At 49.2% G+C, this 16107-nt stretch overlaps 1 protein-coding gene across 1 annotated transcript in view; it reads left to right on the top strand.

Moving 5' to 3' along the window:
- Positions 1-16107, top strand: part of KCNJ10 (potassium inwardly rectifying channel subfamily J member 10) — a 259124-nt gene that overhangs the window by 29491 nt on the left and 213526 nt on the right. The window contains exon 2 of the mRNA XM_075330697.1: positions 7901-8065. Coding sequence (XP_075186812.1) covers positions 7910-8065 — 156 coding nt within the window. The 5' untranslated portion in view covers positions 7901-7909. The remainder of the gene's footprint in view (positions 1-7900; positions 8066-16107) is intronic.

The raw sequence follows: 16107 nt of genomic DNA, 5'->3' as shown, positions 1-16107 counted from the left end.
ACCGTGTCCGGGTGCGTGGCCCGGGCACCTACAGCAAGGTTGGCAGACGGTGGTGACCGTCTGCAGGAGAGGTAGATTGACGCACAACCGTAAGGACCGGGGACGGGCGGTGGCCCGCCGGTACCGGACCGGGGAGCGAAGAGAAGCCAGCGCCATCTGGCAGGGCCTGCGGACCCCGACCAGGCTAGGAGTCGCCATTAAACCGGTCAAATCCGTCAGCGACTGGAACCTCCCGGGTTTCCCCGCAATAAAGACCCGACTGAAGGCAACCGTCCAAACTGTGAGGGAGATAAAGCTACCGCCAGAGCTAGAGCTCCCAGGGCCAGAGCCTGCGGGCAACAAAAGGGGCTCCCTTAGCCAACACACCGCTGGGGAGCGCGTTACCGGTGGGAAGCCGTTGGGGCCAAGAACATAACACCGGTGCAGGGAGAGACCGTTACCGCCAACCGACCGGGAGTGACCGCCGCAGCCGTCTGTGGGACTCATCCATCCAGCCGTTTGTTTTACAAGAAACTCCGTGTGCGTTACTGGCTGAGTAAGTACCATCGTGCCGTCTGGCACTGTGCTGCCCCGCGACCCTGCACCTGGCCAGGCCCTGCAATCCACCAAACAGACAATAACTCCGGGCCTCGGGACTACCAAAATCCCCCTACCCACGGAGGGGAGAGAAACATCCCAGCTGCTCCCTGTCATCGCTCCCGGGATCCCTGTACAGAGCAGCGGTGGTGCCCCAACCTCACCACACACCGTGGGTGGCGTCACGAACCGACATCCCAAACCCCAACAAACCACCCTTTTCACTCACGGGCGAGGAGCGCCGCTCGAGTCCCCGGATCCGGCCCACCGCTCGAGCCACCGAGCAGCAGCAGCGCCAGACCCTAGCGTGGTGAGCGCAGCGTCCCCTCCCCGCCCGCGACAGTAACATCTCTGGACTTGTGTTTGGGAAGTGGTGCCCTCTTCTGATTTCTGTGGTGGTGACGTCTCTGGACGTGTGTGTGTGTGTGTGTGTGTGTGTGTGTGTGTGTGTGTGTAGCAAAATCGCTGATGTTGTGAGGATGGAGCGGCGCCCTCTGCTGGTTGCTGAGGTGGTGACATCTCTAGACTTGTGTGTGAGGATGTCCGCCCTCTGCTGGTCTCTGGGGTGGTAACGTCTCTGGACTTGTGTGTGTAGAGTGGCGCCCTCTGTTGGTTTATAGGGTGGTGATTGCTCTGGTCTTGTGTGTGAGGAGCGCCGCCTCTGCTAGTCACCAGATTGGTGACATCTCTGGTGTTGTGTGTGCAGAGTAGAGCCCTCTGGTAGTCACTGGAGTAGTGACGTCTCTGGTCTTGTGTGAGGAGTGGCACTCTCTGCGGTTTCTGAGGTGGTGACATTTCTGTGTAAAGGAATACTGACTTGTGTGTAAAGGAATAGTGCCGTCTGCTGGTCTCTGGGGTGATGACGTCTCTGGACTCGTGTGTGAGGAGCAGCGCCCTCTGCTGGTCACTGTGGTGGTGACGTCTCTGGACTTGTGTGTGAGGAGCGGTGCCCTCTGCTGGTCACTGGTGTGGTTAATAGAAAAAAGGGGCGTGCACACTTTATATGAGATTGAGGTGCTAATGAATGGGGGGAATCCCACTAATATAAGCATAGAGATACACTGCACACTCAAATAAATAATATGTAGATTTATTGAAGGTTCAAAAAGCCATGCAAAGGAAAATGAACTAAGAGGCAAAAAAATACTCTGACGTTTCGGCCACCGGCCTTATTCACAGAGTCTGCTGCCACTTAAGGTTCTGAATACGAAGAAGAAAAGCTGTGGCTTTAAAGTAATGGAAGGACTGCATGTATAGGGTATCATGGACGCCTAGGGCATGTTATCTGAGCCTGTGTAGATGCCGGCGCTCACGTACCTTAGCTATTTTTTTTGCCTCTTAGTTCATTTTCCTTTGCATGGCTTTTTAAACCTTCAATTAATCTACATATTATTTGAGTGTGCAGGTCACCGGTGTGGTGATGTCTCTGGACTTGTGAGGAGCAGCGCCCTCTGCTGGTTTCTGGGGTGGTGATGTCACTGGACTTGTGTGTGCGAAGCAGCACCGTCTGCTGGATTTTGGAGTGTTGACGTCTCTGATCTTGTGTGTGTGGAGCTGGAACCTCTACTGGTCTCAGGAGTGGTGACGTCTCTGGACTTGTGTGTGCAGAGCGGTGCCCTTTGCTGGTCTCTGGGTTGGTGACATCTCTGGTCTTGTGTGTGTGAGGAGCGGTGCCTTCTGTTAGTTTCTGGGGTGGTGATGTCTCTGGATTTGTATGTGAGTAGAGGCGCCCTCTTCTGGTTTCTGGTGTGGTGACGTCTCTGGACTTATGTGTGTGGAGCGGCGTCCTCTGCTGTCCTCTGGGTTGGTGACGTCTCTGGACTTTTGTGTGTGGAGTGGCGCCTTCTGTTGGTCTCTAGGGTGGTGATGTCTCTGGTCTTGTGTGTAAGGAGCGCCGCTCTCCACTGGTCACCGGGTTGGTGACATCTCTGGTGTTGCGTGTGCAGAATAGAGCCCTCTGCTGGTCTCTAGGGTGGTGATGTCTCTGGACTTGTGAGGAGCAGCGCCCCCTGCTGGTTTCTGGGGTGGTGATGTCACTGGACTCGTGTGTGCGAAGCAGCACCGTCTGCTGGATTTTGGAGTGTTGACGTCTCTGATCTTGTGTGTGTGGAGCTGGAACCTCTACTGGTCTCAGGAGTGGTGACGTCTCTGGACTTGTGTGTGCAGAGCGGCGCCCTTTGCTGGTCTCTGGGTTGGTGATGGTGACATCTCTGGTCTAGTGTGTGAGGAGCGGCGCCTTCTGTTGGTCACCGGGGCAGTGATGTCTCTGGACTTATGAAGAGCGGCGCCTTCTGCTGGTCTCTGGGGTGTGATGTCTCTGGACTTGTGTGTGTGGACTAACGCCCTCAGCTGGTTTCTGGGGTGGTGACGTCTCTGGACTTGTGTGTGTGGAGCGGTGCGCTCTGCTGTTTTCTGGGTTGTTGTCATCTCTGGACTTGTGTGTGAGGAGCAGCGCCCTCTGCTAGTCTCTGGGGTGGTGACGTCTCTGGACATGTGTGTGAGGAGCGGCGCTCTCTGCTAGTCTCTGGGGTGGTGACGTCTCTGGACATGTGTGTGAGGAGCGGCGCTCTCTGCTGGTCTCTGGGGTGGAGACGTTTCTGGACTTGTGTGTGCTGAGCCCTCTGTTGGTTTCAGGGATGATGATGTCTCTGACCTTTGTGTGGAGCGGCGCCCTCTGCTGGTTTCTGGGGTGGTGACATCTCTGGCCTTTGTGTGTAGCGTCGCCCTCTGCTGGTTTCTGGGGTGATGACATATTTGGACTTGAGTGTGGAGTGGCGCCCTCTGCTGGTTTCTGGGATAGTGACGTCTCTGGACTTGTGTGTGAGGAGAGACTCCTTCTGCTGTTCTCTGGGGTGGTGACATCTTTGGAATTGTGTGTGAGGAACGGCGATCTCTGCTGATCTCTGGGATGATGATGTCTCTCGACTTTGTGTGGCGTGGCGCCCTCTGCTGGTCTCTGGTTTGGTGATATCTCTGGACTTCTGTGTGCGGAGCTGCATCCTCTTCTGGTCTCTTGGGTGACGTCTCTGGTCTTGTGTGTGAGGAGTGGCGCCCTCTTCTGGATTCTGGAGTGGTGACGTCTCTGGACTTGTGTGTGTGGAGCTGCGACCTCTGCTGCTCCCAGTGGTGATGACATCTCTGGTCTTGAGTGTGCAGAGCGGTGCCCTTTGCTGGTCTCTGGGTTGGTGACATCTCTGGTCTTGTGTGTGTGTGTGGAGCGGTGCCTTCTGCTAGTTTGTGGGGTGGTGATGTCTCTGGATTTGTATGTGAGTAGAGGCGCCCTCTTCTGGTCTCTGGTGTGGTGACGTCTCTGGACTTATGTGTGTAGAGCGGCGCCCTCTGCTGGTCTCTGGGGTGGTGACATCTTTGGACTTGTGTGTGTGAACTGGCGCCCTCTGCTAGTCTCTGGGGTGGTGATGTCTCTGCACTTTGTGTGTGTGAACTGGCGCCCTCTGCTAGTCTCTGGGGTGGTGATGTCTCTGCACTTTGTGTGGAGCGGCGCCCTCTGCTGATTTTTGGAGTGGTGACGTCTTTGGACTTGTGTGTGTGAAGTGGCACCCTCTGCTGGTCCCTGTGGTGGTGACGTCATTGGACTTGTGTGTGTGGAGCGTCGCCCGTTTCTGTTTCATGGATGATGGTGTCTCTGGACTTTGTGTGGGCCGAGTATCGCCCTCTGCTGGTTTCTGGTGTGGTGACGTCGCTGGACTTGAGTGTGTGGAGCGTCGCCCTCTGCTGGTTTCTGGTGTGGTGACGTCTCTGTATTTGTGTGTGAGGAGTGGTGTCTTCTGATGGTATCCAGAGTTATGATATCTCTAGTCTTGTGTGTACGGAGTGGCGCCCTTTGCTGGTCTCTGGGTTGGTGACATCTGTTTTTGAGTGTGAGGAGCGGCGCCCTCGCTTAATCACCAGGGTGGTGACATCTTTGGACTTGTGAAGAGCGGCACCCTCTGCTGGTTTCTGGGGTGTGATGTCTCTCTGGACTAGAGTGCTGAGTAACGCCCTCTGCTGGTTTCTGGGGTGTGATGTCTCTGGACTTCTGTGTGTGGAGTGGCGCCCTCTGCTGGTTTCTGGGGTGGTGACGTCTCTGGACTAGAGTGCTGAGTAACGCCCTCTGCTGTTCTCTGGTGTGGTGACGTCTTTGGAATTGTGTGTAAGGAACGGCGATCTCTGCTGATCTCTGGGATGATGATGTCCCTGGACTTTGTGTGGAGTTGTAAACAAAAAATACATGGCTAAATTATTAATATTCTGGGGGAAACACTCCACAGGTTCCCACAGGAGGGGTGCCAACTTCAAACAGAAACATGTTACACAAGGAGGACAAAGAAGAAAATGACACTTGAATAAATGTAAAGAAAATAATGTTTATTGAAAAATATTATCAGAATATATTAATCTTTGGTATCAAAACAGTCAAAGGGTTTGCAAGAAAGATAAAATCGAGGTCAAAGAGGTGTGGATGGATAACAATGATGAGTACAATAGAGAACACAATTGTAATAAAACCAAACCACCACCCCCATTAACCCTGCCACAGTAAGAAGGGATTGTAAAAGGACCAGGTAAGTGGCTCTGTGGAAGGCTGCAGTAAAGAGAGGTACCACAAAAATGACCGAAGGCCAGAAAGGCCCCTGTAGTCGTGTGGAGGTAACCAATAAGCTAAGGTAAGTATGTGATAGTTGTAGGTCACAGAGGTAAGGCTGCAGGGATTAAAAGATTAGGATTACCCCGGACAGAGTATTATTCAAGATGGCTAAAAAATAGTCATAGGTCACAAGGGTAAGGCCAAAATTCACTAAATGTGCAGCCCACCAATTATCAAAAACAAACCCTGTGGTTATAGTATGTAAAAATAGTCGTGGGTCACAGAGGTAAGGCTGCAAAGATTAAGAGATAAAGGCTACTTCAAATAGCGTATCAATCAGTGTGATTGGGGACCAATCGTGAATCACAGAGGTGTAACGAAAAATTCCCTACATAACATGTGCAGCCCCCTTGTTATCAAAAACAAACCATGTGGGGTATATGTAAGTACATGATCACAGAAGTATGTATGTAGAAGAAGTTCCAAAAAATGGAAAGAAAAAATGAAGGGGATGCTGCGGTGAGCAGATGTACCAATGCCAGCCAAAGTAACAAAAATAGTAAATTAAATGTATACAGCCCAGATAAAATGTATAAAACAGGGAATGCCAAAGGGTAGACAAGAAAGTAAAGGTTTGTTCCTATGGTGGACAGTGGCACATCTGCAAACCGGACCGTCCAGTAATAGAGTGGAGGAAGGTAGAGAGCAGGACAAGGTAAAGGAGTATGGAAAAGGAGGTATACTCCAGGCAAAGTATAAAGAGGGAGACCGTGTCAGCGGAGAACAGTGTAAATAGATGCCAAGGGCATCGCTGGCACGGACATTCATTGACGAGAAGATGTTCGAGGGCCTGCTCACCGGCTGTCCCCGTGTTCCCACTTTTTATTTACTTTCCAAAATCCACAAAGATGCCCTTAACCCCCCGGGGCGTCCCATAGTGTCCGGCATCGGAGGGTTGTGTGAACCCATTTGTAAATTCATCGACTTTTATTTGAAACCTTTGGTGGAATGCCTCCCCTCCTATTTAAGGACACTATGGACGTCCTGCGGCGTCTTGATGGCATCTTTGTGGATGATGACATGTTCTTGGTGTGTGCCGACGTGGAATCTCTTTACACCTGCAACGGACATGAAGACAGTCTGGAGGCGGTCCGCTTCTACCTCACAACCTCCGGTCTTGATGGCAACCTGGTGGGACTTTTGCGTGAACTGCTCAGTTTTGTCCTGACCCATAATTTTTTTGGTTTTTAAAGATCTTTTTTATCTACAGCAGCGCGGCACTGCGATAGGCGCGGCCTGTGCGCCGGCCTACGCCAACCTCTTCCTGGGTCACTGGGAGAGGTTGGTGACTGTTTTGATACCAAAGATTAATATATTCTGATAATATTTTTCAATAAACATTATTTTCTTTGCATTTATTCAAGTGCCATTTTCTTCTTTGTCCTCCTTGTGTAACACTTTGTGTGGAGTGTAGCATCCATGGATATGGGGTACTCGGTTCCGGGCAGAGTCTCTATTGGGTATGTGATGGTAGCGGCCGTTACCTGATTCAGAGGCCGGCTGCTTTTGCCACCAGGTCCCCTTCGTCCCAGTGCCACTCTGGTTCTCTGGTACCTTCTTCCCCTGCACCTGTCTCTGGTAAGTGGGTCCCCGTGGTATGGAACACTGGGGGCCCCGTTCTGTGGTTTGTCCACCTCTGTCCGCTTGACGGTAGCATGAACCCTGTGGGGTTGAAGTCTCTGGTCCTATCCCCGGCTCTCTCTTTGCTACTGAGTTTTCGGATTCTTTAGGGTCAGCAAGGTCTTTGATGGTCCCCTTTGCTGTGCAGGTGTAACAGGTCGGTTTGAAGCTCTTTCCTGTCCTAGGGTTCTGTACCCCGTTGGTGCGTAGTTCCAGTAGTACTCCACTGTACTCCACCGGCAACCACCTCTCCAGGGTACCAGGTCATCGTCAACCCGAGTCAGGACGTTGCTCAGTCACACCTTTCACTTCCACTGTCAACTCACACACTGACTACTCTTCACAGTCTGCCCCTCCCACCTGGATAACTAGTGGACTGTAGTGGCTCCACCTCTAGGCGGCCATCCATAGGTCCCACCCTAGCTGGGTACCATTGTATGGGGGGTTGTTGGGAAAAACTGGGATTACCTGGGTTTTTGGTGTTACCAGCATCGGGGTTCTGGGTCCCTAAGGGGGTAGGCCCTGCATCCTTGTGGGGATGCAGAACCTTGTAGCACCCTGAAGTGTTCAGGGGCGCTACATTCCCCCTTGGTTAATTCAAGCACGTCCTCGGGCTGCAAACTGGTTACACATTTTGTTTTAATTTTCAACAAGTAATATAAACAGGTCCATCCCATGCAGGGGAGGTTCATTACTTCAAACATTGCAACCTGGGTATCCCTCCCTGCACCCACCACCCAAAGATCCTGGTCCCAGAACCCTTCTAAGGAGGCAGGTCACCGGTTTCACTGGTGACCAGGTCTCGGCCGCCTCTGCCGCAGACCTTTCCTGCACCCGACCTCTCCTGGTGGTGGTGCCCACAGCAATGTCCGCTGGATGGGTGTACCCTGGTGGGGCAAAACTGGTGCAATTATTTACAAGACACAAGTTTGTGTTGGCTGCTGCCAGTCCTGCAGCCTGGGTCCATTTTTATCAAAGCATTTCAAAACTGGTAACTTTCAAACTTAAACTGAAAAGCACGAATTGTAGCCCAGTCTTTGTCTGCTTTCACATCTACAGATTAAGAACATGGAAGAGGCCAGGAGCACTTTTGTGTGCTGCATTTCATACTACATGTTCACAGACTTACCAGTGGAGCAGCCAAACTTCACCTGCCAGAAATGCAAGCTTGTGTCCCTGTTGGAGGAGCGTGCAAGGTGCTGCAGCAAAGTGTGGGGATTGCAGGTAAGTGCAGCATAGTTTAAACACAATCTCATAGTGGTGATAACTGTAATTGTTTAATTTCATTAGGGAATTGTGTGTTTGTTTGTCTGTGTTACTGTAAAAAAAAAGTTTGTCTTGTGATTTAATTAGTAGTATTAGCCACACCTGTTTCTAGAAGCTTCTGGCAGCTTCTGGTAGCCCTTGTGGAACTATATAAACTAGCCAGAACAAGCGAGGTGCTGAGTGTGCGAGGTGCTGCAGCAAAGTGCGGGGATTGCAGATAAGTGCGGCATAGTTTAAACACAATCTCATAGTTTGACACAAGAACATAGTTTGAATTTATCCTTAGACGTTTCCCATTGTTTTTGGGGGGTTTTTCTTTGTTTTTCTACTTTACTGTTTATCCCATTTAATAGCGGCTCCATGGACAATGCTACCAGGTGTGTATCTTGTCAGATGCATGCATGCCTTGAGCAGACGTTCAAGGGTGAATATGTCTGCACTCGATGCAAGCATGTTGCATATTTGGAAGCCAAGCTAACTGATCTAAATAAGCAGCTTGCAATACTCAGGAGCATTGCAAACCTGGAGAGGAGTTTAGAGCTCACTGAGCTTTCTCTGGCTGGGGCCAGTGATATGGAGGAGGGTGAAGGTGGGGAAGGTCAGGACCCAGAGGTAGGTAGCTCGGTAACAGTTAGAAGAAGAGGTAGGGGGAAAAGTGTCAGGGAGCCTAGTCCTGACCTGGCACAACCTAGTAAATATGCCTGTTTGGCTGATGTTAGGAATGAAGGGCCAGGACAAGGGTTACTACAGCAGGACGTTGCTCCTAGCAACCAGGAAAACGACTGCTGTAGGAAGGAGGGAAATAGGAGTGCAGCAAAGCCCAGACAGATGTTGGTGGTAGGGGACTCTATAATTAGGCGGACAGACAGGGTCATCTGTCGCCGAGACCGTGAATGCCGAACAGTGTGTTGTCTGCCGGGTGCTTGGGTTCGGCATATTGCGGATCGGATAGACAGATTGCTGGGTGGGGCTGGGGAAAACCCAGCGGTCATGGTGCACATGGTGCACATTGGTACTAATGACAAAATTAGAGGCAGGTGGAATGTCCTTAAAAATGATTACAGGGAACTAGGAGAGAAACTGAAGTCCAGGACCTCCAAGGTGGTGTTTTCAGAAATATTACCGGTGCCACGAGCGTCACTAGAAAGACAGCGGGAGCTTAGGGAGATAAATACGTGGCTTAGAAATTGGAGCAGGAAGGAAGGGTTCGGGTTCATGGAGAACTGGGCCGACTTTTCAGTCGGCTACAGGCTCTACAGTAGGGACGGGCTGCACCTCAATGGGGAGAGCGCAGCTGTGCTGGGGGAGAAAATGGTCAGACGGATGGAGGAGCTTTTAAACTAGGATCTGGGGAGAGGGAGGGTAGTGGAGCAACAAAGGGGATAGATAGAGCAGGTAGAGACAGTGAGACGGTAGGGGTCAATGAAGGATTAGGGGGGGATGGGACATACAAGGAAGGTAGGGAGGCTAGGAGTAATAAAGGTGTTAATAGGATTAAATGTCTACTGGCAAATGCAAGAAGTCTTGCAAACAAAATGAATGAATTGGAGACTCTTATGTCAACCATGGATTATGATGTGGTGGGCATTACGGAAACCTGGCTGGATGAAAGCCATGACTGGGTGACAAACATACAGGGTTATCGTACATTTAGGAAGGACAGGAAAGACAAAAAATGTGGGGGGGGTGTATACTTATCAAATCTAACCTAAAACCTGTGTTGAATGATGACATTGGGGGGAACTGCAACAATGTAGAGTCAGTATGGGTAAATGTACATGGGGAGGGGAATAATGGAAAAATGCTAATTGGAGTTTGCTATAAGCCTCCTAACATATTATGCATGCAAGAGAACCAAGAGTTTTTTGTGTGCAAAAATAGACAATTTTATTGGATACAGAAGGTGAGTAATCATAAAATCACATAAAAACCATTATTCACAGGACCCAAAGCTGGGATATATACCATGTCAGGGCTTGATTTCAGACAACGATAATGAGATATAACATAGTAGTGCACCCAAACTGGTGCATGTGTCAAATACACTTCAATTACATGTCAACCTGTCAGAAATATAGCCCCTCAAAGCCCCATCATATTATGCAATTGCCATATTATCATTGGTATAACTACCAGTCAGTGGTGGGGTGGTATGACCCAGCCTGGTCACAGCAAAGACCTCACAATAGCGACGTACGTTTCGAATAGCGAATTCTTAAAATCTTCATCAGGGTGGAGGTATTCTGACCGTCCATCCCAGAGCTCCGGTTTTTAAATGTGCGCGCTATGGGACCAGCCCGGAAGTTCACGTATGGCGCATACGCCGGCCCGCAGGCAAGTCCCGCGAGACCGCCGCCGTCACGTCATAGTCACGCATGCGCGGTAGCACGGACGCATCTCCATGACTCCCGCGCAGGCGCGAGACGGTCAGATAGCGGCGATCAGGCAGGGACGAGCATGTGAGCCGGCGCACGCGCTCAAGAACCCCCGGATCTCACCAAAAGCGTAATAGAATCGACAAAGATATCATATTGCAGGTGTACAGAATCCACAGGTACAGGGAAATGGCAGGCATAGTAACATTATTTATATAATCTTCCACCGGGGACATCCTTTCATATCTTTAATGGTCCATGTGGGTGTCCTGTCACACTTCCACCAATGGTAGCTTTTAAATTATCCTGCAATCACAAAGGATATGGATGAAAACACTGGGAAGGACGGGCAAAAAGATAAAAAATTAAAAAAATATTAAAAGGTGATAAGATCATAGGTGGTAAGGGAAAAGTGGTGGTACCACAATAAACCAGTGAGACAAAGGAGATATCTATAAGTTACTAGTCCCTGCAGAATTCATCCACAGGGCTATACCAACTCTCATGTGTGTAAACGTATGTCCTAGTATTACAGAAAACAGTTATCTGCCGGCGGGTGGCTGCTGCCTGGATTAACGATTTATATGCTGTCAAAGGGGTTGTGACTTGCACAACTCCATCTGGTGAGTATTCACTCCCCTTCCCTCACCCCATTTTTTTGGGGTAATACCCTATTTGCGCTTCTTTGTCCACAGCTTTATACTAGTATTACAGAAAGGGAGAGTAACTAACGGCCTCATTGAGACCTCTAGGGACCAGAGTATCTAAAGTCACGATCCACTTTGTCTCGCATTGTGCGAGACGTTTCCTGATGTCACCACCCCTAATTCCCCCCACTATGGCGTCAATGCCCCTAACTTTAAGTTTGGATGGATCACAGGAGTGGTGAGATCTGAAATGTCGCGGTAGTGTTTTTAAAACACTAGGATCTACCACTGATTTGGCTGCAGCAATATCTCTGACGTGCTCCCTGACCCTGACGCGGAGCTCACGGGAGGTGAGCCCCACATAGGTCAGGGGGCACGTACATGTAGCAAAACATATCACGTGAGTAGTGCCACACGTGATATATTGTTTAATTTGGAAGTTCTTAAATCCATCTGATGAATGAAAAGATGAGCTACGGAGAATATTGCTGCAGGCCACACAGTGCCCACATGGAAAACATCCCCGTATGGGCACACTGGAGCCAAACGGGTTTATCCTGGGCGGGATATAATGGCTCCGTACCAGAATATCTTTCAGATTTCTGGCCCTCCTGGAGGCCATCATTGGATTTTGAGTCAATACCTCCGCAAGTGCTGGATCAGTGAAGAGTACTGGCCAGTGTTTCTTCATGATCCGGCGCATAGTCTCCCACTCCTGGTTATAGGTCCCAATGAACCTCACTATATCATCCTGTTTTTTTGGTGTTTTTGGGGTATTAATCAGCAACTGTGTTCTAGAGGTTTTTTTCGCACGGTTATAGCCAGATTTTATGCTCCTCATGCTGTACCCCCTATCACGGAAGCGGTCTCTGAGGTCCACAGATTGTGCCTCAAACATGATGTCAGATGAGCAAATCCGTCGCATCCTCAGGTATTGCCCGGTCGGGACGGCGCGAATTACAGATGGATTATGGGCTGAGGACGCATGCAGCAGTGCATTAACAGACGTCTCCTTACGGAAAACGTCCGTTTGGATCGATCTCCTATCATCAACAGTAATTAGTATATCCAGGAAATCGATCCTGCATCTGCTGCTTTTGTAAGTTAACTTAATATTAAATTTATTGATGTTCAGTTGCCCCATGAACCGATTGAGTTGGTCCGCATCGCCCTGCCACACAAAAAGGATGTCATCTATATATCGCAGCCAACACTGCACATGGGCGCAAAGCTCAGGACCTCCGTCACCGAAAACTAGCCTCTCCCAATACCCCAGGAAGAGGCCGGCGTACGAAGGCGCACAAGCCGCGCCCATGGCAGTGCCCCGCTGCTGCAAGTAAAAGACATCCTTAAACACAAAGAAATTGTGTGACAGGGCGAAGCGGAGGAGCTCAATAATCAGTTCGCCCATATCGTCATCGCGACCCGACATCCCGAGGAAAAAACGGACCGCTCTGAGACCGTCCTCGTGAGAGATGCAAGTATAGAGACTCTCGATGTCGGCGGTAACCAGAATCATGTCATCCTCAACAAAGACACCGTCAATGCGACTCAGGACGTCCGTAGTGTCACGCACATAAGAGGGCAAAGCTTCCACCAAAGGTTTCAGATGATAATCTATGAATTTACAGATGGGGTCGCATAAGCCCTCTATGCCGGACACTATCGGGCGTCCCGGTGGGTTGACGGCGTCTTTGTGGATTTTAGGTAGGATATAGAATGTTGGTATCCTCGGATATTTGTTGTAAAGTCCATCAAACATTTTCTTGGTAATCAAACCTTTTTCAAGAGCCTCATTCAGGATGGTAGTGAGCTCATTGGAAAATGTAACCAACGGACTGGAGGGGAGTTTCCTGTATGTTTCCCTGTTGCGTAGCTGCCTCAGTACCTCCCTTTCATACTTTTCAATTGGTAACACAACAACATTCCCCCCTTGTCTGCTGCTTTTATTATTATGTCTGTATATCCCTGTAGTTCAACCAGAGCTGATCTTTGTGCCCATGTCAGATTGTCACGCCTGCATCTGGTTGGTATCTGTTTAAATTCATCACACACCATCCTGATGAAGATATCTACAGCGGGACTCAGAGACAATGGGGGGAACTTTGTAGATCTAGGTAACAAAGCATGTGGGAATATACCTGTTGATGGTGCCTCCTGTTCTTGTAACAGATCCTCCAAGTTCTGAATGGCGTCCCTTTCCACCTGGCTGTCAGACACTGTATTCCGCTTGTGAAAAAGTTTTTTTAAAATTAATTTACGAGAGAATAGGTTGAGGTCCTTCAAGGCTGTAAACAGATGAAAGGGGTTAGCAGGAGAAAATGCGAGACCCCGTGACAGCACCTCCACCTGAGCACCAGTGAGAACGCGTGTTGAAAGATTAATTACCTGCAGCCTGTTACCCTGTCGCTTGTTCTTCCCTTGAGCAGCAGGTGGACGAGCACGTTGCTTAACGCGCGCCCCAACTGTTTCGGCCGCAGATGGGGAACTCACTGATGCCTCGGAGGAGGAGTCGCCACATGAGGTTTCCGACACCAATGATGAGGATCGGGGTTTCTGGTTTTTAAAAGAATAACCCCCTAAACGTCCTCTTGTTGTGTCCATTCTCCATTTGTAAGCCCTTTTTGTTGAATAATCGGCAATATCCCTGTTTAATTTTTTAAACTTGAATGCCTTGATTTCCCGTTCCCATCTCTCCAACTCCTGATTTATTTCGGAGTTAAATTGTGTCATGGCTTCAGGTGTGCAGGTGCCATTCAGATCTTTCTCTATAGATTCTAACTCTGTCTCTAATGTAGTCAGGGTAGATGAATTGTGATCCCATAAAAGGCCCAAAAATCCACGGGAACACGTCTGAGCAAGTTCCTCCCATTTTGTTTTAAACCCTTCGTCATCCAGAGTAAAAGAAGGGAAGACCTGTACACGGAGGCCACGGGGCACTAAATCTTTCTCAAGATATTTCCCTAAAAAGGCCTTATTCCACCACAATTTCGTTCTTTTTTTCAATAGATCTTTGTATCTCAACCGCAATGTCTCACTTGATTGGACACCACCACTTCCGCCACCTGATGCACCCCCTGTCTTCAACACATCATCAATTTGTGATTGCCAGGTATTGTCCCTGGCCCTAAAGTTCATGTTGGCTGGAGAAATATCTGTGATAAACAGAAAACAAATATAAGTCAAGCAACAACTCCAAAAAGCACAACGTATTGGTATGTGGGGACAATATGGTAAAAGCCCCCACAAGTGGCACAAACTCAAAAACATATTATGCATGCAAGAGAACCAAGAGTTTTTTGTGTGCAAAAATAGACAATTTTATTGGATACAGAAGGTGAGTAATCCTAAAATCACATAAAAACCATTATTCACAGGACCCAAAGCTGGGATATATACCATGTCAGGGCTTGATTTCAGACAACGATAATGAGATATAACACAGTAGTGCACCCAAACTGGTGCATGTGTCAAATACACTTCAATTACATGTCAACCTGTCAGAAATATAGCCCCTCAAAGCCCCATCATATTATGCAATTGCCATATTATCATTGGTATAACTACCAGTCAGTGGTGGGGTGGTATGACCCAGCCTGGTCACAGCAAAGACCTCACAATAGCGACGTACGTTTCGAATAGCGAATTCTTAAAATCTTCATCAGGGTGGAGGTATTCTGACCGTCCATCCCAGAGCTCCGGTTTTTAAATGTGCGCGCTATGGGACCAGCCCAGAAGTTCACGTATGGCGCATGCGCCGGCCCGCAGGCAAGTCCCGCGAGACCGCCGCCGTCACGTCATAGTCGCGCATGCGCGGGAGCACGGACGCGTCTCCATGACTCCCGCGCAGGCGCGAGATGGCCAGATAGCGGCGATCAGGCAGGGACGAGCATGTGAGCCGGCGCACGCGCTCAAGAACCCCCGGATCTCACCAAAAGCGTAATAGAATCGACAAAGATATCATATTGCAGGTGTACAGAATCCACAGGTACAGGGAAATGGCAGGCATAGTAACATTATTTATATAATCTTCCACCGGGGACATCCTTTCATATCTTTAATGGTCCATGTGGGTGTCCTGTCACACTTCCACCAATGGTAGCTTTTAAATTATCCTGCAATCACAAAGGATATGGATGAAAACACTGGAAAGGACGGGCAAAAAGATAAAAAATTAAAAAAAAAATTAAAAAAATATTAAAAGGTGATAAGATCATAGGTGGTAAGGGAAAAGTGGTGGTACCACAATAAACCAGTGAGACAAAGGAGATATCTATAAGTTACTAGTCCCTGCAGAATTCATCCACAGGGCTATACCAACTCTCATGTGTGTAAACGTATGTCCTAGTATTACAGAAAGGGAGAGTAACTAACGGCCTCATTGAGACCTCTAGGGACCAGAGTATCTAAAGTCACGATCCACTTTGTCTCGCATTGTGCGAGACGTTTCCTGATGTCACCACCCCTAATTCCCCCCACTATGGCGTCAATGCCCCTAACTTTAAGTTTGGATGGATCACAGGAGTGGTGAGATCTGAAATGTCGCGGTAGTGTTTTTAAAACACTAGGATCTACCACTGATTTGGCTGCAGCAATATCTCTGACGTGCTCCCTGACCCTGACGCGGAGCTCACGGGAGGTGAGCCCCACATAGGTCAGGGGGCACGTACATGTAGCAAAATATATCACGTGAGTAGTGCCACACGTGATATATTGTTTAATTTGGAAGTTCTTAAATCCATCTGATGAATGAAAAGATGAGCTACGGAGAATATTGCTGCAGGCCACACAGTGCCCACACGGAAAACATCCCCGTATGGGCACACTGGAGCCAAACAGGTTAATCCTGGGCGGGATATAATGGCTCCGTACCAGAATATATTTCAGATTTCTGGCCCTCCTGGAGGTCATCATTGGATTTTGAGTCAATACCTCCACAAGTGCTGGATCAGTGAAGAGTACTGGCCAGTGTTTCTTC

The sequence above is a fragment of the Anomaloglossus baeobatrachus genome, chromosome 12, assembly GCF_048569485.1.
Source record: "Anomaloglossus baeobatrachus isolate aAnoBae1 chromosome 12, aAnoBae1.hap1, whole genome shotgun sequence".
Taxonomy (NCBI): domain Eukaryota; kingdom Metazoa; phylum Chordata; class Amphibia; order Anura; family Aromobatidae; genus Anomaloglossus; species Anomaloglossus baeobatrachus.
The sequence above is the reverse complement of the archived record's forward strand: the minus strand, read 5'-3'. Positions and strand labels throughout refer to the sequence as shown.